The sequence below is a fragment of the Pinus tabuliformis genome, chromosome 4_1 (assembly GCF_031772625.1).
Source record: "Pinus tabuliformis cultivar Carrire ecotype Pingquan chromosome 4_1, CPIR1, whole genome shotgun sequence".
In the NCBI taxonomy this organism is placed as follows: domain Eukaryota; kingdom Viridiplantae; phylum Streptophyta; class Pinopsida; order Pinales; family Pinaceae; genus Pinus; species Pinus tabuliformis.
The window spans coordinates 245640694-245666483 of NC_142303.1; the positions used below are offsets into that span (position 1 = coordinate 245640694).

General features: G+C 36.8%; 1 protein-coding gene and 1 pseudogene across 2 annotated transcripts; both read left to right on the plus strand.

Moving 5' to 3' along the window:
• The first annotated feature begins 221 nt into the window (after window positions 1-221).
• LOC149175191 (uncharacterized) lies at window positions 222-8718 on the plus strand. Its single transcript, XM_089421069.1, has 5 exons — window positions 222-265; window positions 358-2867; window positions 6699-6760; window positions 8361-8549; window positions 8698-8718. Exons 1-5 carry the CDS (start codon window positions 222-224, stop codon window positions 8716-8718), a joined length of 2826 nt encoding a protein of 941 aa, XP_089277195.1.
• Window positions 8719-16961: 8243 nt separating this feature from the next.
• Window positions 16962-24243, plus strand: LOC149175192 (pectinesterase 2-like; annotated as a pseudogene). The gene is made up of 2 exons (XR_016258534.1): window positions 16962-17968; window positions 23407-24243. The product of XR_016258534.1 is annotated as a pectinesterase 2-like (transcript).
• The last annotated feature ends 1547 nt before the right edge of the window (window positions 24244-25790 follow it).

The following is a 25790-nucleotide window of genomic DNA, read 5'->3' on the forward strand; positions in this document are numbered from 1 at the left end:
CTTTATCGAATGGGCCAAAGAGAAACACCAAAAGGAGAACTCAGCTCTTATGCTCATAGAATCCGAACTATCCACTCTATTAGATGAAAGAGGCCTGGGCTTTACCACTGCTGAAGATAAAGCCCACTTGGTGGAACTTGAAAACCAGAAGCAAAAGATATTGAGGGAGCGAGAAGAATCTATTTGACTTCGCAGCAGAGCTACATGGCTAAAGGCTGGAGATGACAATACTCGCTTCTTTCACAATTACGCTAAAGGCAGCAAGGTTAAAAATACTATATGGAACCTCCCTCTGCCATATGGTGGTGTGGTAGACACTTTCTCCAAGCTCTCACAGCTGGGATAATCCCACTTCAGGAACCTCTACAAGCAACCCCCGGGCTCCACTATTGCAGATATCATCAACATAGCAGGACATTTCCCCAGGTTTGTAAATGAGGAAGAAGCGGAGAACCTTTTTGATCCAGTGACTCCTGAGGAACTTGAAAACACCATAAAGTGGTTCAAGAAGGACCGTAGCCCAGGGCCGGACGGATGGACCATCGAATTTTACATTGCCTTCTATGAGCTGATCAGCAATGATCTACTTAGGGTAGTAGAGGAATGTCGGGTGTCTGGGTCCCTGTATAATGCCATCAATTCAACTTTCATAGCTCTGATCCCCAAATCTGATACTCCTTCCTCCTTTGATGATTATCGCCCCATTTCCCTCTGCAACGTGCTCTACAAGATCATTTCCAAAATCATTGCAAATCGCATCCGTCCTATTCTGTCTCGACATATCGCTCCTCAACAATTTTCTTTCCTGGAACATCGTCAGATTCATGAAGCCATTGGTACTGCACAAGAAGCCTTTCATACTATCTGGACCAAGCATCACAAAGCCATTATCTTAAAGATTGATTTAGCTAAGGCATTTGACTGGGTCAGTTGGCTCTATCTCAAGATGCTTCTCATCCACCTGGGGTTCCCTCATAATTTCATCACCTGGATTATGGCTTGCATTACCACTCCCACCTTCAGTGTTCTGATTAATGGATCTGCATCCCAGTTTTTTCATTCTGAACGTGGTCTCAAACAGGGATGTCCTCTGTCTCCCCTTCTTTTCCTTATTGTCATGGATGGCCTGAGCCGCCTTATAGACTCTGCTAAGAGAAATGGGGATTTTAGTGGACTCAAGATAACTGACGACTGCTTCCTCACCCACCTTCTCTTTGTGGATGACGTAATGATCTTCCTTGATGGCAGCATTCGAGACTCCCGTTCTTTCTCGAACATTATCACTCTTTTCTCATCCGCCACTGGGATGCTTGCCAACCATTCAAAATCCTCCATTATTCTCTCCAGAACTTCTATCCATGAATCCCATCTGGCCCTGCAGCTGTTTCCTTATAGCATCCATCCCTTAGACCTCGACCCCAAATATCTGGGGTTCTGGATCAAGCCTCTCAGCTCAAAGATTGCGGACTGGGTCTGGCTAGTCGCAAAATTGGAGAAGCACCTCAATATCTGGAGCCATCGACATCTCTCAAGAGCAGGCAGACTCGTTCTGGTAAAGGCTATCCTGGAAGCTACCCCGGTCTTTTGGATGGCATTAGCTTGGATCCCATGTAGTATCTTGGCCAAGCTACAGCAAACTTGCAATAGATACCTGTGGAATGGGAATCAGGAAAAGCGCATATTTGCTTGGGTTGGATGGAAGAAGATCGCCACTTCAAAGAAATGGGGTGGATGGGGGCTTAAAGATCTCCCTACTTTCGCTCAAGCCCTTGCAGCTAAAATGGGGTGGACCTTACTCACTGGAAACAACCTCTGGACATATATTTCATATTACAAATATATCTGGCCCCTCAATATCTTGGATTGGATTCGCCTCCCTACCTGGCCAAAATCTGGTATATCACCAGTTTGGAAAGCGCTTCTTAACTCTATGACTCTTATCAGGGATAATCTGGTATGGAAAATCAATGATGGAACACAGGCCTGTATTGGTCTGGATCCTTGGAATGGTAGCAGCGGTAGGCACATTCTTCCTGAAGCACTCATCCGGCATCTTCACTCACAGGGGATTAAAGTTCTGGCTGACATTGCTGATCCACAAAACACTTCCATTTTTGAACAGCGTTGGAAAAATGCAAATCAGATCAATATACCACCACTCTGGCATCAGGACTGGTTGGCATATATCAATGCATTATCTAAATCACATATAAGGATCAAACAAGGGCAGGACGATCTAGTATGGTATCATTTGGAGAACGGAGTATACACCCCAAAGTCTGGCTATCACACTCTGATATCGCATAAGGTTCCGGACACAATCTCTTTTTGGTGGAACTCTATTTGGAAACTCACTGCTCCCCTCAGACAGAAGCTATTCTTCTGGTGTATCTTAAAGGCTGTTGTCCCTACTGGGGAATACCTCATGCGTCGTGCAGTCTATGGACCGACCTGGTGCACCATGTGCAAACATAACTCCGAATCGAGCGTTCATTTGTTCTTAAACTGTTCTGCACTAACGTCTATATGGCAATCTATATCATCCTCTATTCAATACACTGGAAAATGGGAGGGCGATGATATTAATCGAACCTGGGAAACTTGGTTTTACCATCACAAAAACTCCAAGTTACAAAGCCTGCCTATCATTATTTGTTGGTACCTGTGGCTTGCACGAAACCGAATGATCTTCAAAGATAAACCTGTGCACTGGCCGCATCTTACTGCCAAAATCATATCGGCCTACCATGAGACGCCTGAGCCGCCACAGCCTAAGGTTCGAAGACCCCGTGACCCTCCTCATATAGATCATAGCACCCCATGGGCATTCTTCGATGGCGCAGCCCAACAGCAGGGCTGTGGGGGAGGTTTTCTACTATTCATCAATGATCAGCATTTCTACAAAGCTAAACTGGGGTTGGGAGCTGGCACAAATAATTTTGCTGAGATCATTACCCTCCGTCATCTCTTGCATTTTGCATTGGGGCACAATTGCATGCATATTCATATATATGGAGATTCGAAGATTGTCATTGATTGGTTTAACAATAATACTGTTTGCCACACACACACTCTCAGCAACATTTTGGATGATATTAATTTACTGAAGGCACAATTTATTGACATCACTTGTCAACATATCTACAGGGAACACAACAGCAGTGCCGACCAACTATCCAAGGAGGCCACGGCACTTCCTAGAGGAGAGTGGATGATACAGGAGCAGTGAGGAACAAATGCATACCAATACTACAACTGCCCATACATAGATGCACACTATCACAGGGCAGCCAACCCATGAGATACAGATCTGAAAATGATACTTTTTTGGAACTTTTTTTGTACATAGATGATAAAAATTTTAACCTGAAGCCCTGCGTGGCAATCTATATATATATAACTGATAACAAAGAACATCCTGCGTGATGATTTTTTGCTACTAAACAGACAGAATTGATATATAGCCACCCACATGTGGCAGAAGAACATACAGCATATGCAAAATGCATCTACAATATGTAATTTTTCTAAGTTAATGAAAGATTACGATTTTTCCAGTGGAAAAAAAAAAAAAACCAATCTAGATCCATCTTAACTCCGGATTTATCAAGAGTCTAGAGGGATAAAATGCACTTTGAGATATTTGATCCCTCCCTCTTTTTGCTTGATAGATCCAGATTTAAGATGAATCTAGATTGGTTTTATTACCTATCTAACTTATTATAATAAGACCAAACACATTGATATTAAATACTATTTTATAAGACATATTATTGATAGAGGTGGAGTAACTCTAAGAAAAATCCATAATTAAAATATATATATATATATATAATAATACTATTAGGAAAACTGTAATGATGTTTGGCTTGTCTTGAAATTGTAAGAGAAATTAAAATAAGAAAGAAAGAAAGAAAATTATTTTAACATCCACGAGGCAAAAGATAGCCTATGGGACACATTGCTTCTTCATCTTATTTGGCCCTTTTTCTGTGAAGCCTCACAATAAATGTTCCCAGCTTCTTGAAAAACCCCTCGCTAAATAGATTATCCCAAGAGCTAGTTGTCATCCCTTTTTCTGTGAAGCATCACAATAAATGCTCCCAGCTTCTTGAAAAACCCCTTGTTAAATAGATTATCCCAAGAGCTAGTTGTTAGCCCTTTTTCTGTGAAGCCTCACAATAAATGCTCCCAGCTTCTCAAAAAATCCCTCGCTAAATAGATTATCCCAAGAGCTAGTTGTAAGCATATCTACATAACTTTCCCTGTTGTCTTTGAAGTGTCAAATTCTAAAATGAAATGTTTTTTTGTTTCCACTTTTCCGGAAGAACAATAAAAGCATACTCTTTCCTCCCACAATTTTTTTGGCCTTTTCCAACGCGTTTTTCACAACTGAGTTGATGAGAATTAGTCCATGGCTCTCCGAGAGATATTGACCTCTATTCATGCTTTTTGTTGATGACTATGAGTGATGTAGGAGCATCTATACCTAGCTAGAAATGTGATGGTGTGGTCACATGTTGTGGCTAATGAAAGTTTGGAGGAAGAATTGGTTATTTAAATTGTATTCATTTCAAATTATGTAAGTCTGAACAGAATTGGGAATAAAATGACAAGTGATCCTCCCTGCGTGGAGATCCGACCAAGTAGTTAGAATTGTTCAGATTAGGATAGGATTTGATCTAAATATGTATTCTATCCCTTCAATTGTGGAGGAGATTGTTAGATAGGACATATATGTAATTTCCTTTCTTTTCTGGAAGGGGAATCGAGAGACAGGGAGAGGATTCATGAGAGAATTGTAAGCCTACGGGAAGATTAGGAACAGAGGCTACTAATTTGTAGAATCAAGCCAGAGAGGAAAGAATCAGGAGGGGGCTGAGTAGAGCAAGAGCCAATTTGCGTGTGGATAGCATATGAAACAGAGGTCTTTCTTTGTTGTAATCAGGCCAAGGATGAGACTCTGTAATCCTATTAAATTTTGGATAAATGATGTCATCTGTGTAATTTCCTTATCAAACCTGGGAAATCGTATTATGCTTGCATTTGTTTTATTTGTATGCGGAAGTGCATCGAATAATGTTCTATTTCCATACTTTATAGTAGAAAACACAGAGATAAAGGCAAAATTGGTGTCATTTTTCCCGTAAGTGGAAATCCCAATTACACTGGGAAATTGTGCAGAAACACTTAGCGGATCCAGAAAGCGGATTTGAAATATTATACACAAGCATTTTAAGACTTGTCGGGTCCATGTAATAATACATATCGCATCGCACAATTGGAGTGGCATATGTTAAAGGTCTGTCCCCAAACCCTTGTGACATGTGATTACCGACACATCGCATCGGCACTTTTGAGTGGAGTGGTAAAGCTTTATGCGGGAATGATAGCAATCGTTGATAGTGATTAGCGATAATCACATCGGGACTCTACCAAAGGGAAGCACCGATATAAAAGACCTTGTGACTGCCGATTGTTGATAAGGCGACTAAATCTGGACATCCGATCGGCCTAACCCCGATCTTCGGTAATATCACATATATTTGGTTTTAAAAGGCAAAAAGCATTGTTTTAAGCATTTCTGAAGGCATTTCGGCTCTGAAAGGAAAAGGCATAATATTGAGGTAAAGGATGGTAAAAGCGGGGTTTTTTAAGGCTAAAATCAGTATGAAACACTCTCGATAGTGTAATGGCCCTGATAGCTTAAGTGGTCCCATTTTAAAGCAAAAGCACATAATTACTCTTTCGATATGTATATGAAGCTTTAAAGGTTTATAAGGGAGAAATAGTCCCGATAGGGTATAAGGGTGTGGCAGCCATATGGTTGCATCATTTTTGGTATCAGAGCAGGTTAACGGAAGAAAATTTCCTGCAAGAAGGATGTCTTGCTTATGAAAGTTATGATATAAAAGGTATGAAATGTGCAGCAGTTGAATGAATGGCAATGTTGGGCATAGGATTACAGCAGTAAGACTGTAGAAGGACTTTTGGGAAGTTCTTAGAGATTGTAGCAGAAACCTCATTCTAGCTAAGGCTTGGAATAGATAGGGACAGAGGATTCCTTAAGAGAAGTAAGTGGAGCAACCAGAGAGGGAGCAAGAGTGTTGAGTGCAAGTTCTAAAGAAAGAGGACTTGGACACCAGGCAAAGGAGAAGCTTGGTGAGAAGATCAACTTAGAAGGAAATTGATTGGTTGCAGCTGTAGGAGCTCACATAGAAGAGAAGAGATGGCTATGGAAAGTCATATGGAAAGTTCAAAAGAAGGCTATAAGATGGAGGAGAATGGTGCTCAAACAATCCATAGGAAACAGATGAGTCAAGCAGAGATTGACAAGGAAATGACTGAAATAAGAAAAGAACTCGATGTGTTAGAAATACTGCTAGAGGTGAACCAAAGATAAGGTTGGGTTTTCAAGAGGAAGCCAGTTAAGTGGTCTAAGTTGCAGAGAAGGCTGCAACAATAACAGGTAAAGTGGTTGATGGAAAACCTCAAAGAAGCAAAAGCAAAAATGGAAGTTTCCAATTTTAGACCAGAACAAGGTGAAATGTTGGGTGAAGAGGATAATGAGAGGTCAACTGAAGATCTCATGGACTATTGGCATAGTTCAGAACAATTCGAAGATATGTTGACAAAGGAAGTAGATGAGGCAATGAAGCCTTATGATTTTTATTCTCATAGTTTTTGTATGTTTGTAGGATATGTAGAGGATAATGGACAGTCTAGTGAAACTGTCACAAACAGGAATGAAGCTCTTGAGGTGAAGTATGATGGAGAATGCCTTTTAGAGGAAGAAGGTGTTGATTTATTACAGTAGAAAGAGTTCATAGATGAAGTTCTATTTGGGGTAAGACAGTCAGATGAAGTTGATATGGACCAGAAGTCTAATGACAATACCATAGTGGTATTACAAGGAGATAAGCAAATGAATTTGTCTGATGAAATTGATGAAAGAACTTTGCAATATGACAGTGCAGAAAACAGGATAACTCAAGAGGATTTCCAGAAAAAATAATGAAGCTGAGAATGGAAGTTGTGATGAACTGCTGGAGAGATTTCACATGGAAATAGAATCCTTGGAAAGACTACTCAAGGAACCTGAAGGAGAAACGAAGCTTTCAGAACCTGATAAAGAAAAGGATATGGTTACTATGCATGATAAGGATGAAATGTTTCTAACATTTATAGAGTTAAGTAAATGTTTAGACTCTTCAGTTAATGATGTGACTGCAGGTATGGAAGACAGCATTAATAAATATGATGTTGAAATCAGAGAAATTGAGAAGAGATTATTTGAAGGTGAAATGAAAGATCAGGAACCACAAGGAAGTTATGTCCTTAGAGACATGAAGGAGACAGAAGAATTAATCTAGCAAAATGAAGATGGAGGGAACCAGCAATTTAAAAGAGATGATCAACAACATAAGGATGAATTTGAGGAAGGCATTAGATTGCAGGAGTATAGCAACTGGCAACAGAATGAAGAACAAGAGACTAGTCTGGCAGTAATGAGAGCAGAAGTGAATATAATAATAGAAGGGCTACAAAGGAAGACAAATGAAGATCGAAGATACAGATGGAGAATGAAGAAAAGAGTCAGGTGGAAGATATTGCAACAGAGGTGGAATGGCAAGCTAATAAATGAGTTCAGGGAACTTGAACAAATTCATATTGATTTGTTTGAGAAGGAGAGACTCAAAGGCATGGAGTCACAGCAAGAAGGATTTGCTGAAATCCAGAAGATCTATGATGGAAGATTGGTGCTTGAAGCATCAAAAGAGGATGAAAGGTATTGTATTTTGAAAAATGAAAGTTGTTCTGTGTTTGCAAGTTATGTAAACTCGAGGGAATACAAGTAGTTATTGGAAATTGTTATATTAACAGGTGAAGAGATGACTACTCATAGTCATATGTGGAATAAGGAGAGAAGTTACAATCAAGTGAAGGAATGTGTCCAGTCAAATGACATCCAAAGGATAAGTAAAAAGGAATATGGCAAAGGAATGTTTGGAACAAAGTGTTTTCTCAGGAAAATTGATGAAGTTAATACAAACCAAATGGAGAATCTTATGAAGACCTTGGTATCTCATAGTTTTGAAGCTAATATTTTGTGTGTAAATGCAGGATACACTGAAGTAAAGCAACTGTTTAATGTTGTCATAAGGGAAAGGAAAAACAAAGATATGATTTTTCAGAAGTTAGAAGAAGGAAATTCACATAATCTTGTGATGCAGAGGAAAGGGCAGCTGTTAAACATAGTTGTAGTAAATTATACAGATATTAGACAACTGTTGAAGACCGAAGCCAAAGGATAACAGCTACTAAAGGTTGATATAGAAGACTTTGTAGATGTTAAACAGTTATTGAAGATTATTGACCTTGACGAAAGCCAGAGTAAAGAAGTAATAAATACAAATGTTGCAGACAATGAAGATATTAGAGATCGTGCAGAACTCTTGGGAGAAATTCCAAATGAGATGACAGATTTGTGGCATGAGTCAAGTCTTTTGAAGAGGAGGCAAGAAAATCAAAGAATAAGTGATCAGACTGTACGACCAAAACTGAATGAGAATGAAGAAGTTGTCATGGAAGACAAATATGGAAAAGAAGTTGTCATAAATGTTAGCATAATTAGGAAACAGGGTAAAGCATTTGTGTTTAATGAATTTATTAATTCTGGTGAAGATTTATATGCAGGAACGAGAAAACGTGAAGTGAATTTGAAACAAGGAGTTGATTCTGTAGATTAGATCGAAGTAGGGAAGGATGAGATCAGAATGTCTCAGAAAGATGGGATGATGTTGAATCTACAGTATGGAATTGTTGCACTAGAGATGAGTTCAAGAGATGATAGTAACAGGACTACTATTGTGCTACAGGAAGTTATTGATGAAGAAGAGGCTGAAGATGACATTTCAGAAGCAGACAAGTATGATGCCATGATCCTTAAGGGTGCAAAAATTAAGTTACTAAAAGAAGAGGTATTCCAAGTATCTAAGCAAGTAGGAATAATTCTTAGTTTTCAAGAAATTTGTGGAGTTGCAGGTATACTGAGAATTGAAGTAAGAAGAAGTGAAGCCATGAATGGGGAACTAGAAGAAGGAACTGGAATTATTGCAGAGGATCAATGGAGAAGGTTTTGGCATAGGGATTATGATGTTCTCATTCAAGAACACATCCATTTGCAGGACAATCGTATTCATCATCTGAGAAGTGAAGTGGATAAATAAATTGATGAGTTTTGGGAACTCATACAACAACATTCCAATAAAACAAATAAAGGACAAAAGAAGAAAGGAATATTGGCTGGAAAGAATGGTACAGGTGAAGGAAATGGAAAACTGCAATTTAAGATGTGGGAGCCTGCCATAAACTGTAATGATGAGAAAACAACAGTAAGATATATGAAAAGGACAGCAGCAGACAGTGAAAGCATAGCTAATGGGGCATTGCAACATGAAATATGGAGACCTGGAGAATAACAAACAACAACAGTAGCAACCAAGGACAAACTACCAAACCAACTATGGGATCCAGGAGGACATAGATCAGAAGTACATGATCAGGAGATCATGATTATTTTTAACCTTGGGAGTCTGATGCAAGAGCATTTAGACCTAGCCAGCAATGTGATGGTGTGGTCACATGTTGTGGCTAATGAAAGTTTGGAGGAATAATTGGTTATTTAAATTGTATTAATTTCAAATTATGTAACTCTGAACATAATTGGGAATAAAATGGCAAGTGATCCTCCCTACGTGGAGATCAAACCAAGTCAAACCAAGTAGTTAGAATTGTTCATATTAGGATAGGATTTGATTTCTAAATATGTAGTCTATCCCTTCAATTGTGGAGGAGATTGTTAGATAGGACATAAATGTAATTTCCTTTCTTTTCTGGAAGGGGAATCGAGAGATAGAGAGAGGATTCATGAGAGAATTGTAAGCCTACGAGCAGATTGGGAACAAAGGCCACTAATTTGTAGAATCAGGCCAGAGAGGAAAGAATCAGGAGGGGGCTAAGTAGAGCGAGAGCAGATTTGTGTGTGGATAGCATATGAAATAGAGGTCTTTCTTTGTTGTAATCAGGCCAAGGCCGAGACTCTGTAATCCTGTTAAATTGTGGATAAATGATGTTGTCTATGTAATTTCCTTATCAAACCTAGGAAATCGTATTATGCTTGCATGTGTTTTATTTGTATGCGGGAGTGAATCGAATAATGTTCTGTTTCCATACTTTACAGTAGAAAACACAGAGATAAAGGCAAAATTGGTGTCATTTGGTCCCGTAAGTGGAAATCCCAATTACACTAGGAAATTGCGCAGAAACACTTATCGGATCTGAAAAGTGGATTTGAAATATTATACACAAGAATTTTGAGACTTGTCGGGTCCATGTAATAATACATATCACATCGCACAATTGGAGCGACATATGTTAAAGGTCTATCCCCAAACCCTTGCGACATGTGATTGCCGACACATTGCATCGACACTTTTGAGTGGAGTGGTAAAGCTTTATGCGGGAACGATAGCAATCGCTGATAGCGATTAGCGATAATCGCATTGGGACTCTGCCAAAGGGAAGCGCTGATATAAAAGACCTTGTGACTACCGATTGTCGATAAGGTGACTAAATATAGACCGTCCGATCGGCCAGACCCCGATCTTCGGTAATATCACATATATTTGGTTTTAAAAGGAAAAAGCATTGTTTTAAGCATTTCCGAAAGCATTTTGGCTCCGAAAGGAAAAGGCATAATATCGAGGTAAAGGATGGTAAAAGTGGGGTTTTTTAAGGCTAAAAGCAATATGAAACACTCCCGATAGTGTAATGGCCCCGATAGCTTAAGTGGTCCCGTTTTAAAGGAAAAGCACCTAATTATGCTTCCGATATGCATATGAAGCTTTAAAGGTTTATAAGTGAGAAATAGTCCCAATAGGGTATAAGGGTGTGGTAGCCATATGGTTGCATCAATGAGTGGCATTAAACACTTCAATATAGTACTTTCTCTTTCTTCTAAATCTTTATCCCAAGTAAATTTATTATAACTATAAAAAATTGATGTAAAACATTTAACAATACAGAAATAATTATATCCATGTAGATATTTCTTTGATCGATCACATAAATCAATGTTATTCATTTAATTTTTTTCCCATTATTACGATGTAAGGCATTTCCCTCTGAAATGAACTTCCCTAAAATCTACTTGTCATCCCTATGTGCCATTAGATTATGTGTTAGACGATTAGAGGATTGTTAATCGTTTGATCAAGGGAAGGTAGTTGAGTGGTTGGAATTGTTCACGATATTTGAAACAGTTGTAAAAATAGTTGTTCAGAGATGAATCGTTTGAAGACGACTGCTGCGTCCAATGGTTTTTGTGATTGAATTTGTAGGAGTCGAGGGCGAATCCACCCCAGAGGAAGAAAAGACATTGAGAAATCCATTGCTGTTGTCGAAATTTTTCTTCAAATTCGTGTTTGGTGTTGTTGAAGACGCCTGCGAATTTTCGTCTGCGAAATGTCCAACCTATTTTAGGTGAATCTAAATCATGGATCATCTTTATAATTAAACCAAAACCCATTTCCTGAATTTAAGCTGTTTAATCCATTTATCCCAGGGGAAAAGTTCAGTTTAGTAATGTGGGCTAAGTTCCTTTTTATTGCAATTTTGTTATTATACAGGAATAAATAACCTAAAGAGGAAGAACCCCAGGGATCAACGAACAGAGCGGGATGTTTCCATTTGTGCTGGTAAATTGTCTTCTGAGCAAATTCATCTGTCTAAACTTGATGGAAATATCACTTCTCTAGGTACTCAGTGTTCAGTTTACATTACAGTCTCCCATGCAACATTTCTTGCAAGTGCCTAGACGGGTAGATTCACATGTTGGCTCCAGAAAAGTTCAGTTTATTAATGTGGACTAAGTTCTTTTGTTGCAATTTTGATGTAATTCAGGAACAAATGACCGAAAGAGGAACAGCCCCGAGGATCAACCAACAGAGCAAGATGTTTCCACTTCTGGTGGTAAATTCTCTTCTATACGGATTCATGTGCCCAATTTTGATGGAAATATCGCTTCTCCAGGTACTGGTGTTCAGTCTGCTTTACAGTCTCCCATGCAACAATTTCTGCAAGTGCCTAGACATGTAGATTCATGTGTTTGTTTCAGAAAGTTTCAGTTTAGTAAGGTGGACTAAGTTCTTTTTTATTGTAAATTTGATGTAACACAGGAATAAATGACCGAAAGAGGATAAGCCCTCAGGATCAACCAACAGGGCAGGATGTTTCCACTTCTGGTGGTAAATTGTCTTCTTTACAAATTCATCTGCCCAACCTTGATGGAAATATCGCTTCTCGAGGTACTAGTGCTCAGTATACTTTACAGTCTTCCGTGCAACAAATTCTGCAAGTGCATAGACGTGTAGATTCATGTGTTGAATCCAGAAAAGTTCAGTTTATTAATGCGGATTAAGTTCTATTTTGTTGCAATTTTGATGTAATTTAGGAACAAGTGACCCAAAGAGGAAGAGCCATGAGGATCAACCAGCAGAGCAAGATGTTTCCACTTCTAGTGGTAAATGGTCTTCTATGCAAATTCCTCTGCCTAACCTTGATGGGAATATCTCTTCTCCAGGTACTGGTATTCAGTATACTTTACAGTGTCCCATGCAACAAATTCCGCAAATGCTTAGACCTATAGATTCATGTGTTGGCTACACAAAAGTTGTTTAGTTTATTAATGTGGACTAAGATCCTTTTTATTGCAATTATGATGTAATACAGGAACAAATGATCGAAATCAGAAGAGCCCCAAGGATCAACCAACAGAGAAGGATGTTTCCACTTCTGGTGGTAAATTGTCTTCTATGCAAATTCCTCTACCTAACCTTGATGGGAATATATCTTCTCCAGGTACTAGTATTCAGTCTACTTTGTAGTGTCCCATGCAACAAATTCTACAAGTGCCTAGGCCTATAGATTCATGTGTTGGCTGTAGAAAAGTTGTTTAGTTTATTAATGTGGACTAAGATCCTTTTTATTGCAATTATGATGTAATACAGGAGCAAATGACCAAAAGCGGAAGAGCCGTGAGGATCAACCAATAGTGCAGGATGTTTCCATTTCTAGTGGTAAATTGTCTTCTATGCAAATTCCTCTACCCAACCTTGATAGAAATATCGCTTCTCCAGGTACTGGTGTTTAGTCTACTTTACAGTCTACGATGCAACAAATTCTGCAAATGCCTAGACTTGTAGATTCATGTGTTGGCTCCATCTCTTCTATCTCCTTAATAGATATGCCTGTGACACGACCTCTTATGATGCCTCATCAATTAAGGACTGCTTATGGATATCAGTTGCTCAATTTCATACCTGAATGGCTGCTTTCATATGGTATTCCTTTGGATATCTTGGACAATCTGGGAACATCACCTATTCCATCACTTGATACCATATCTCAATCATTTTCACCCAGTAACAATCCAATTTTGTCGACTGTGATCCCAAATATGCAACCTCGTCTGAGACAACACTTCCTTTCCAATGCAGTCAACCATTCATCCATTGTAAAATGTGAGACAACCACCTTTGCAAATGCATCCAGGATAGAATTTTTGGTAGCCATCAAGAGGAAGAAATTTAGGAGTCCGGAGGGGTGCAGCTCCCTTAACTCCTACTTTAATCCGACCCAATATCAGAGCAACATTCCCTGGGGGTGCAACTCCCTTAATGTCTGTTTCAATTCCACCCGATGTCAGAGCAAAATTTCATGGGAATGCAGCTCCCTTAACTCCTGCTTCAATGCCACCCAATGTTTCCATAGTGAACCCTCGTGCAATTCCATTAACTTCTACTATGATCCAACATGATCGTAATGCAACATATCCCATAAATATTGTTCCATTAGCTCCAACCCCAATCCGACCTAATCCCAGAATAAATTCTAGTCAATCCCAAAGTAGATATTGAATATGGTTTAAGGAGAAATAATTCCCCAACTCCTGCGAGAAACATGGAGGATATTGCTTTCAAGCCATGCAAGAGACAAGGGAAACATCACAGGCCTAATTACCCAAAAGGCCTAGAATTACAAAGGGCTGTCAGAAGATATCAGGATTAAATATCCATCGTTGAAGGCTACATGGAAGAGTAGGTTGTTTCCTCATTTTCATAAAGATTGTAACTGCACCATCCATAGAAAGAGAATAGTCTTTCAGTAGCAAAAATTGCAACAATACTTAGAACATGTGAACATTGCAAATTTTTATGAGGCAACGAGCAATAATCTTCTACATTCCATTGATTATCACTCCTTTCCATTTGTTAAGCACATTCCATTGATTATCACTCCTTTCCATTTGTTAAGCAAGAAATTTTATATTGTTGTAGATCTTAGTCTCATTTAATCATGAAGTTGACAGCCTTCTATTTCAAAGCATAGAATCAATCTTGACACTTGCTCACTATTATGTGAATGATGATTGCAGCATTTTAATTCATTACCTGTGCACTCTTTAATCTCTTTTTAGTGATGAAGAAAGGGAAGAGGTTGAGGTGCTTGATTGTGCCTCATGACATGACAAAGGATTCCATGCTTATTTAATAAAGAATATAACCAATGGTTAGATAGTTCTCTTGATTTTCATTCATTATTCCGTGGTGAGATGTTCAGAGCTGGTTTGTGGATTTAACTAAAATTTAATTAATATCAATGATGCTTAATATTCTATTGCTTTTACATAAAATATTCGGTTGTTTTTATTTTCTATGTTTACCAATTATGTATATGATTTTATTTCACTTTTAATAATTTACTCATTTCAAAGGAAAAAGAAATGGACAAGTCTACCGAGGCGGAGGAATTGCCTAGACAGTCAAAAGTGGCCGGAATCCGGGCAAAAAAAAAATCAACAAATCTTGCAGAAGCAGTGTTTAAATCATGTTTCTGATGGTGGAAATAGATTCAGCACCATCAAAAACCTTTGGGTACCCAAAATCTTAAAGTTTGATAGTTGTAACCTGGATTTACAAAAATCCCTGCCAGAATTTATCAAAATATTGCCAGAATTTCCATGATTTTCAGGGCAAAAAAACAGTCTAGTTAGACTATCGCAAAATGAATAATATAGAGCTTCAATCCTTCATTGGAAAGTAGCAATTTGCAGCACCACCACTCTTGGTTTCTAATTTGTATGTATTTTATTGTTTTTTTATGGTGATGTGATGGTTCTATGATGTCTTATATTTTGACCAATAGTTTAAGGAGAGAATTTTGATTTTGATTTTTGGTGTGATTGCTCTTTTGGAGTATCTTGTTTTCTCTTTAAGAATCAACTATTTTTACAATGTTGTTAGTCCCTTTACAATGTTACAAGTCTTTCCCCTTTGGGTTGTAAAGACTATAGTATTCTATTTTTGTTTTTTAATTAATTAGTTACAAAAAATGATGATATACCATTGTTTAAATTAAAGTTTTGTCGAAATCACATATTGCATTTCACATTGTACCTCTTCCCAAGATAGATATCCAATTCTTCAACCCATATGTCTTATGTTATAAGTTACATTTTGATTAACATTTTTTCACAAATAAACTAATGCTAGCATTAGTTTACTAACATTAAATGTTTTCGTGAGCATCCCTTGAACTTGATCTTTCTTTGCACCATTTTAAAGTTTCCATCACCTTGTAAGTTTTATGACTTCTAGACTTTGTTTAATAACATGAAAATGCTTGACAAGTGTTAGAAAATCCGAAAGACAAAAATATTTTTTCCTATAAATATTGGTATATATTTAAGAATATTTCTAAAATTCTGGTTGTCTACAACATTTAGAAAAAATGAATAGATATGTTGATATTTAGGTCATTGACATAATGCACACACTACATGGATAATGGATTTCAGCACTTTATGCCTTACTGCATTTCCTTTGCAACATCTGATGCAAATGCTAGTTTATTTTTCATTTAATTCAAACGTCAATTCATATTCCAGGTATGGCAGAGCAGGTGAGGCAGAGGGCTCGTTTTACTAACCTAACATAAAAACCCAAAATTAATGTAAATTAATGTCGCCAATTGGAATATCCGGAGTTGTGCTTTATCAATTCATATTCCAGGTGGGGCAGAGCAGGGCTCGTTTTACTAACCTAACATAAAAACCCAAAATTAATGTAAATTAATGTTGCCAATTGGAATATCTGGAGTTGTGCTTTGTTTGATGCTTGTGCACTTTCCCAATTTGTTAAATAGAGAACATGCTCAAGTCACTCAACATATTCCAGCATGAAAATGAAAGAAGCGGATTCAATGTCAATAACCATGAACGCAAGATATGGCATAAATATACAGTTTGCACCTGGCTCATTAATGGTTAGTGAGAATATTAAGCCCGACAATGAAATATAGAGCCTTGGTTCAGCAAGTCACGAAAAGTAGAAATTCAGAAATTGTAAGCATAGCAGAGCTGGTTGACAGATACAGCATTCACATAAATCAACTTTGCCATCAGCAGAAAACAACCTTCAAAACAATTGTGTTTTCCAGGACGACTTGTCATTTGCTTTGAACTTGCAGTATAGAAGTGATCCTTCAAGCTTTAACTGCTTATTAATATCAAAGTTTAACCTTCCTCCCCTTCTACGTAATCCCATACGGTACGCCACAGAGGTTTACTTGCCCTGCCACGTAACGATTCTTCAGTTACAGGAATGAAACGTATTGGCGAGCGAAAGGTATAGTGGGAGACGTTTAAAAGACTTCTTGAAAGAAATGTCACTGAAGTGGCGATGGCGACTTCTCATGAAGTGGCGATGGCGACGTCTCAGAAGCAACAGAGATGTGCTACTCACTGCCGACCCCACAGTTTCAAATCGATAAAATTCTCTTATAAATTTACAAAGAAATTGCAACTGTTCATATTTTATTTAATCTATATTGCATGAAATCTTGTATGCCCATTTTGGTACCAGAGAAGTCTTCCTGATGTCACTGCCTTTAGTCATCTTCGTAGCTTGCGTTGTCTGTAGTATAGCTGCAACAAACCTCGAAACCCTAAACCATGAAATACTGATAAACCCTAGGGTCGCTAACCTTTTGAAGCCTGTGTGCAGCGTGACACTGTACCCCGACGTTTGCTTTTCAACCCTGCTATCTCATCCTGGAATTCTACTTCATAGGACCAGCCCTAAGGATTTCGCCATTATTGCCATCGAGAAAACCTTGGGTGAGGTTCAGAGGACTTTCGCTCTGGCCTCTGATCACATGAGTCGAAGAGATCAATGTGACCGTGCCGCCATTAAAGATTGCGTAGAGCTTTTGGGGTACACGTTGCACCAGCTTAACGAGTCGCGTCTCAGTTTAGTTGACGAGGTCAAGTACGAGGCGGAGGATGTGCAGACTTGGCTCAGCGCCTCTCTGACTAATCAGGAAATGTGCATCGGTGCCCTTGAAGGCTTGAATCGCAGCGTGAAGTCTGCGTTGCTCGATCAAGTGCTGCACATTTCAAAGCTGCTGAGCAATTCTCTTGCAATCGTCAAGAACATGTCTGTTACTAATCAGAACAACGAGGGAGATCAACAACGAAGCTCTGTGGTGAACAACCATGGCCTCTTAGTCGATTTCAAGCCTCGTGGTTACATTGAATATGGTTTCCCTGCGTGGCTCTCTTCAGATGACCGCAGGCTCCTTCGAGCCACGCCCCGCAGTGTGAAAGCTGATGTGGTCGTTGCTCAAGATGGGAGTGGAAATTACAGGACCATCGGCGAAGCAGTAAAGATGGCTCCCAGTAAAAGTGGGCGGAGATTCATAATCCATGTGAAGGCAGGAACGTATGCAGAAGAAGTGGTGGTGTCGAAAGAAAACATTATGGTCATGGGAGATGGAAAGGATGTTACAGTCGTCACGGGGAGTAAGAGCGCTCGGGGAGGCTCGTCTATTTTTATCGCTACGTTTGGTATATTCGCTCAGCACCATTCAAGTTTGATTTCCCTCGTTGCTTTGATTGTAGTTTTGAATTTCATAGAGGGTAAGCAAATTTCAATCCGCCTGGAGTTGAAATTAGGAAATATTTTGGAAATTTAATGGACAGAAGCTAAGTAAACAGTTAACTTCACAGCAAAAATAAAATAAAAAATCACTGGAAATCCACCAGAATCCACCACTATACTCACTGGAAATAACACTACACTTGCACTAGATCGCTGAATTCAACTAGATTGGATGATTATGTGAAGATGGTATGGTATGAATGTGAGTTAATCATTTTAATTTAACTCACTCCTATTGGGCAAATTTCAAACTAATTCTGAATCTACATTTTAATATACTTCGCATTATACCTTCACGATCTATGAAAAACAATTGAAATGAGATGAATTTTGCCATGACGAGTCCTGTCTCAGCCTTTAAACTATGTGATGCAAACTTACACACAACCCATTAAGTAGAATTCCTCAAGTTTCAATTGCTAAAGGGATGTGCAATTGATGTAAACATGGTATATAGAAGATAATAACTCAGGGCTGCGTGGGTGTGCACTCAACTAGATTTCTAGGGTAAGTGAAGCAGGTATGATAAAATTTGTATGCAATTTTTTTATCAGCTCGGTTGCAACTTGCCATATATATGATAATTATTTTAAGATTGCATATCAATTTTTTTTCTTTTTAATGTTTCAATGAAGCTGCTTGCTTGTTCCTGAATCACATCCAGTTTTACGTAATCTATTAATATTTCTATTTTAGCTTTCTCATTTTTAAAACTTTAACTTTTTCATGAAATACTTCTATTTTCACCTTCCTCTTTTAATGAAATTTAAACATTTCTTTTTAGCTTTCTCTTCCTAATATATATTTTCATGAGATATTCCTAATTTTTTCATCTTTTATTTTTGGCTTTAGCATGTAATCTATTGACATCTGTATTTAAAAATACATAGCAAGACATCTGTATTTAAAAATACATAGCAAGTATTATATTTATAATATTATTATTATTAAAAAATGGTGATTGATATAAAATTATAATATTAAAAATAAAATAAAATGATGTTGGATTAATGTAGTTTATCTCACTATAATAAGGAATTAGTTGTTATTTTTCAAATTGTATATTTATGATGAAAAAAAAAGAGAGAAAAAACACTCCAATAATTGTGTTGACTTAAAAAGTTTTCATCTTCAAGAAAGACGCTAGGTGGCAGGTTCTTTCATACTAGTGTGCTTTGGGGACAGTCCAACTACCAATTTCACTATGAAGCTCATGAGAATTAGTTCTTCATTATCTTCTTAGTATTCATCAAGAAAGAGAGATAATTAGGGTTAGTAAGGGTGGGGTTGATCTCATCCTTGTCATACTTTAGCTTCTTTTTCCCTTCTAGCTCCTTATCATCCCACAATTTATCCTTAAATTTGGAGGTAATAGTATTTTTAATACTATCTTTATTCCCTAAGGTGGTCTCCTCCTTTATCCCTCAATGGTTGAGCCAAGACTCACATCCTTATGTCATCCACCCTTGAGACTAAGGTAGGGGTTTTGGATAGAGTTGGAAGCAATTTTGGGAAACCTCTTGGCTTCCATGTTGTAAGGCTTCTTCTTGTACATCAAGTACCTAAACATAGTCATGCTTTCAATGGGGAAATGTTAGCTTCGATCAAGAGGATAGGATAGGGAATGTTTTCTTTAATCTAGAGGCTGTAGGTTATAAATTGCTTTTGAATCATCTCATCTTCCTCAACAACTCTCTAGATATATTGCAACCCTAAACCTCACATCCATATAAAATAACAAGGGTGACAAAAGCCCCAAAGAGAACCCTTTTTTAAATGTGCTCCAAGTAATTGTTGTCATAGATGAAATTACCATGGTTTATTTTTTTGGATTTAGTTATCACTATTTTTGTCTTGTTGGTATTAACGGCCATACCCATCTTGGAGTAGTAATCATGGAGGGTTTTAAGTTGCATGTCGAGATCATCATAGCTTTTGGCTAAAAGAAAGATATCATCAGCATAAAGGAAAAGTGTAATGACCATACCAGACATGGAAATCTTAGGGGCTAATATTCGCACATGGACTAATTTTCCATGTTTTTTTAGAAAAAAAATTCGCCATGATTCTCCGCAATTATATAGTATAAAATTATTTTATCCCAAAAATCGGCAATATTTTATTGATAAAATATAAAATCATTATAATATTCAATACTTTAAAAAAAATAACGCCAAAAGACTTTATAATTTTCATTCTAGGAAATAGTAAGATTCGCCAGAGTTTCTAAACTTTAAGATAAACTTCCATTCTTAGAACTTTCCTTGATACCAGATAATAATGACCATAACAGCCAGCTCAAGACCATTGCAACCTACACAAAACCATTGCAACCTACAATAAATGCCAAATAAGGTGATTGATAAGACACCCCTCCTTAACCCCAATAATTATATTTTTAGAAAAAAGACATTTAACTTATAAATTATATTCTTATATATTTATATTAAAATTATGATCATAGGTTAGTTTTAATATTTTTATTTAAAAAATAATAATAAACCATAAAATTATTTTTCTAATATATAAAATTATTTTTCAATTAATAGAGATTTATTTTATTGTATTTTATTAGACATAATTTTATGAAATTGTTTTATTAAATACAACTTAATGAATATAAATTTTCATAATTTTTTTGAAAATATCTAAATCATAATAATTTTTAAGAAAAAATTGATAATTCAAATTTTTTAATGTATTTTATCTAATAAAAGCCAAAGGCATCATTAACACCAATATCTTTAATTGAGAAATTGGAGCAATATCTTGAAGGGGTAAATAGATGTAAGGGCGATATCTGGGATGTCATGTTGATGAGTATTTCTTTGGTTGTTTGTGCATATTGTATGCGGCAATCAATGCTTAAACATTAGAGTTCTTTTACACTTTCTCTTAAGAATAACTAGAGAAACAAATGTAAAATTGTTCGTTTTTCAAAGACTGTCATAGAACTGATTATGAACTTGACATTTTAATATTATATATATATATATATATATATATATATATATATATATATATATATATATATATATATCAGGGAGAGACTCGGGAAGAGAGACACCCAGAGAATATATTTATATATAAGAGAGATTATATATTTATTATTTATATATTTAAATTGATTTTAATATTTGAAAATTTTCATTCAATATTAATTTTAATCCGACACCCTTACCCAAATTCTCAACTTTCCTATATTCCACAAACTCATGCAACATATATATATATATATATGATGATGATGATGATGGTGGTGGTGGTTAACGTCCACTGAGACCAAACTTTGGTCTATGGGACCAAAAGAAACCAATTATTGAGTTTGATTTAAGATTTTATTCCTATGCTCAAAAATCTTGGAGAGAAGCCTCCCGAGCTCACTCTAAGAGTAAGTGATTTTCATCCTGGATGTTCATATTCTCACAGAGATGGCAGGTCCTTTCCATCCATGGTGTTTTACGAACTGCCCAACAACCTGTTTCACTATGGAGCTCATGAGAGTTCGTTCTAATCTTGGCTATAATAATTTTCTTCTTTGAGCTAGTTAAAATAGAGAGATACTTTCGATCTTCTAGTATGGGATTGATGTCCTCCTTATAATATCTTAATTTTCTTTTAGGTGCTAAATCTTTCTCACACCACATTTTTTCTTTGAACTTAAAAGTAACAATATTTTTAATGTTATTAATGTTTTGCAATGCAACATTCTCGTCGATCTCCCCCAATGGTTTAACGGCCCTATATCTTTATACCAACCTCACCTTGTATCTTTATACCAACCTAGTTTGAGCCTTAGGTGGTTTTAGATAGAATTTAAAGCTAGCTTAGGAAGTTTATGGTCACCTATGTTATTGAATTTCTGCGTGTACAACAGAAGCCTAGTCATAGCCTAGGCTCTCCATAGGAGAAAGACCCACTTCTATAAGGAGAATAGGATAGGGTGCCACTTCTATAAGGAAAATAGGATAGGGTGTATTGCTTTTAATTTTGAGATTATACATTATAAAAGGCTTCTAGATTTGCTCAATCTTTCTCCAAGATTCTCTAGAGATGCTGCAACCCCAAACCTCACATCCATATAAGATAATAAGAGTATACTATTTTGATTTTTTATTTTACATATTAATTTATTTAATTAATTTTGATGATGAATCATATTTTGTAATTTGAAACACTTTGATCTAAAAATCATTAATGTAATTACATTGAGAAAAACCATAAATCCTATTATATATATTATATATAATAACAACTTATTTAATGAAATAAATCATAAATTATTACATATATGTGAATTTATTAGAAGTTGATGGAACAAATTTTTAAATATGTAGATTTTTAAATATTTTTAATTAAAAAAATATTCAAAAAATCATTTTATTTACTTATAATATATTCAAATAAATTTGGGTATCGAGTATGCTCTAAAACTGCTTATGTTTAGTTAAGGGCTTGTCTTTCTTGGATGTAAGGAAACAAATTAATGGCCCAAAGACTCACAGGGATTTGGTGTGATGAAACTCTTCCCCTTATGAACCACCAAGAGGTCTGTCATTCCATGTGGCATTGTTTTTCTTGAATAAGGATGACTAGGTTTTTGCCTTGAATAAAAATGACGAGCTAACTTGTATTCTCATATAACAAATAAAGATAGTTATGCTCACTTCAAAATTGACTACTAAATTATGATAAATTTTGTCACTATTTTATATATAAATATATATTCAAATAATATATTATATATTTCTTACCATCCATTTTATCTTTTTCAAATTTATAAATTAATAATAAAATATAATTTTCATTTTTTTAATTACTCTACGCATATTATATATACAATAAATATTAAAATATTTTAGTTATCATAAACCTAATTTATTTTTTTTAAATATATTATAATAAAAATATATGCCAAACTTTAATGTAAATATGCCCCCCTTCCAATTTGCAAAGAGTGAGGCTACAATATCTCCTATTATACAAGAATTTAAATTGTGACTTATATCAAGTAACATTTAATGTCAATAATTTCAAATATGACTTATCTCAAGTAACATTTAATGTCAATAAGATATACTTTTGATAGTGCCGTGGATGTGTTTAAATAATTAGGTAGGAAGTTTGGACCGGTGTTCCAATCCAGAGAAAACTATGTATTACTCATCAAATTTCTTGAATAATTAGGTAGGAAGTTTGGTCCCGTGTTCCAATCCAGAGAAAACCATGTATTGCTCATCAAATTTCTTGAAGAAAAAAAAAACTATACCTTTGACAAAGCGTCTATTCAGTTTTCTTAGGATTCCCGACCTCTAATTTTGTTAATCCTTCCGATTCCTTACAGCTGCCACTGGGAAAGGTTTTATCGGTCGAGACATTACCTTCCAAAACACAGCGGGCCCGCAGAATGGTCAGGCGGTAGCCCTGCTTGTAGGAGGCGACTATTCCACATTGTATCGATGCAACATCAGAGGCTACCAAGATACACTCTTCGCCGTTTCTCAACGCCAGTTTTACAGAGATTGCGACATTTACGGCACTGTGGACTTCATCTTTGGCAACGCCGCCGCAGTCTTCCAGAGTTGCAATATAATAGCGCACAAACCCATGCCGGGTGGACAAGATAATTGCATCACAGCACAGGGAAGAACTGACCCAAATCAAAACACCGGCTTTTCCATCCACAACTGCAGGGTAATACCAGCCCCCGATCTCCGCCCTGTAAAGAGCTCCTATAATACCTACCTTGGAAGACCATGGAAACAATACTCTCGCACAGTTTATATGCAATCTTACCTCGATGATTTCATTAATCCTGTTGGCTGGAAAGAATGGTCCGGAAGTTTTGCTTTGAATACCTTGTATTATGGGGAATATATGAATTCTGGCCCTGGTTCAGCAACTAGCAAACGAGTAGAATGGCCGGGTATCGGGTGATAACATCTGCAGCTGAAGCCAACAAATTCACAGTGGCCCAATTTATTTCTGGAAACTCGTGGCTGCCAGCCACTGGGGTGGCCTTCCAAGCAGGCTTAATCATATGATAGATTAGGGTAGGTATATAGTTACCTCTGCTCACCACTGAAAATAAAATGCCTGGTGCATGCATGGAGTTCTCTCTCCTGTAGATATTTTTCAGCGTATTGAAGTACTAATTCCATGTTATAAATAACTCAATGTAAAGGAGAAATTATATATAACCTGTAAAGGATAAGATTATATATATCAAATTGGAGTAGATGCTGGAACGAATATTTTGAGCCCACTTTATGGTTTACATCATAAGAAGATTTTGTAAAGCAAAATTTCTGAGTGTGTGTTTGTTGCATAATTTCGGTTGGTTTGTAAATGAGCGCATTTATACTCCAAACATAATTACTGTGTTACTCTCTGTTGCACATCATTTCGGTTGGTCTGTAAATTAGTGCATTTAAATTTATATAAATGGATCGTAAATGTTTTTATAAAGTGTGGTTTGAGTAATATATGAAATGATTTGTTTTCAACTATTTTTTTTTGTTTGGTCAATTTTGTTTTAAGTATTGTAAGTTTAAGTTGTTTAATCTATTAAGGGATGTTTTTTTAGGGTATTTGTAACACTTTTCTCTCATATTTATCTAAGCTAACTAGTTCATTAAGGTAAACATGTGAGGAAGAGTTACGATGATATTATTTAACTCCCTAAGTGCAGTTAAGGAAGTGGAATAGACAAACCAACACTTTACTGACCTTCCTCAAGAGCTACGGGACCCACAGGAGCTACACCACCCCTTTGGGAGCCCAAGCCCTGAGTCAAATTTCATTTTGATTGAAAAACCCCCAATTACTCCCATGACATGGGCATGCATGTGATTGGAACCCGCTAGTCGCTCCCACAATGCCTGCAAGGGAGAGACTACAATCTTTTTCAGTTAGTCTGTGTCAAAGACTGTGAGATTTAAGCCATTTTTTCAAGGCTAGCCTCCAACCACTGCCAGGAACTTGATGAGACTTTCTGAGATAAGAAATAACACCAAGACAAAGCCTCTAACACAAAACTTGATCAAATACTTTACCTACCCAAGCCCAACCATGACAGTCAATTCGTCAAACATATCACAAATATGAAATCTATGGGTTTCAACAATAGATCTGAGCATAGGGGTTTCATACTTATTTGAGAATCACTAAAAAGCATTCGTGTCGTATCACATTAGCTGCATTATCATAAATTAGGTCATATATTCATTGTTCATTCATTTATCAACCAAAACATGGTGAGAGCCATACATTATCAATATCATAAAACATGCTCATAACTAGCATATAACCAACAGAAATAACAAGGATAGAACAGCCATAAATACCACATATGAACTAGTACATTTACACATGAAATACCAAGGAGAATGAACTCTTATTAATGAATACATAAGCTAACCAGGTTTGTGACTTCCACAAACCACTCAACCATAGATTGGCTGAACCAAATCTCTCTTTCAGTCAATCACCCTCGTGCCATATTCCAAGCATAAACGTGGGACTCATAATCGAAAAAAGAACTGAATGAATATGGATTCCACCAAATTTCTCCACCTACACCGTGAGGAATTTTATTGTCTCCTAGTCCCTAGGGTTTATTGCAAAGTTTGATTCAAGGAACACTAGGCCATAATCAAGACAACACCCTCTATACTTTATCGTATATCTATCCATTAACTGGCCAAGTATCCCTATGCCTAATCAAGG

Bases quoted from the DNA above. Each gene is read 5' to 3' on its own strand.
- LOC149175191 (XM_089421069.1), top strand. From the start codon at position 222: ATGACAATACTCGCTTCTTTCACAATTACGCTAAAGGCAGCAAG. The intron at 2,868-6,698 runs GTTTTCTACTAT...GTATGTTTGTAG, and splicing joins ACAGCAGGGCTGTGGGGGAG to GATATGTAGAGGATAATGGA. The intron at 6,761-8,360 runs GTGAAGTATGAT...GATGTTAAACAG, and splicing joins ACAGGAATGAAGCTCTTGAG to TTATTGAAGATTATTGACCT.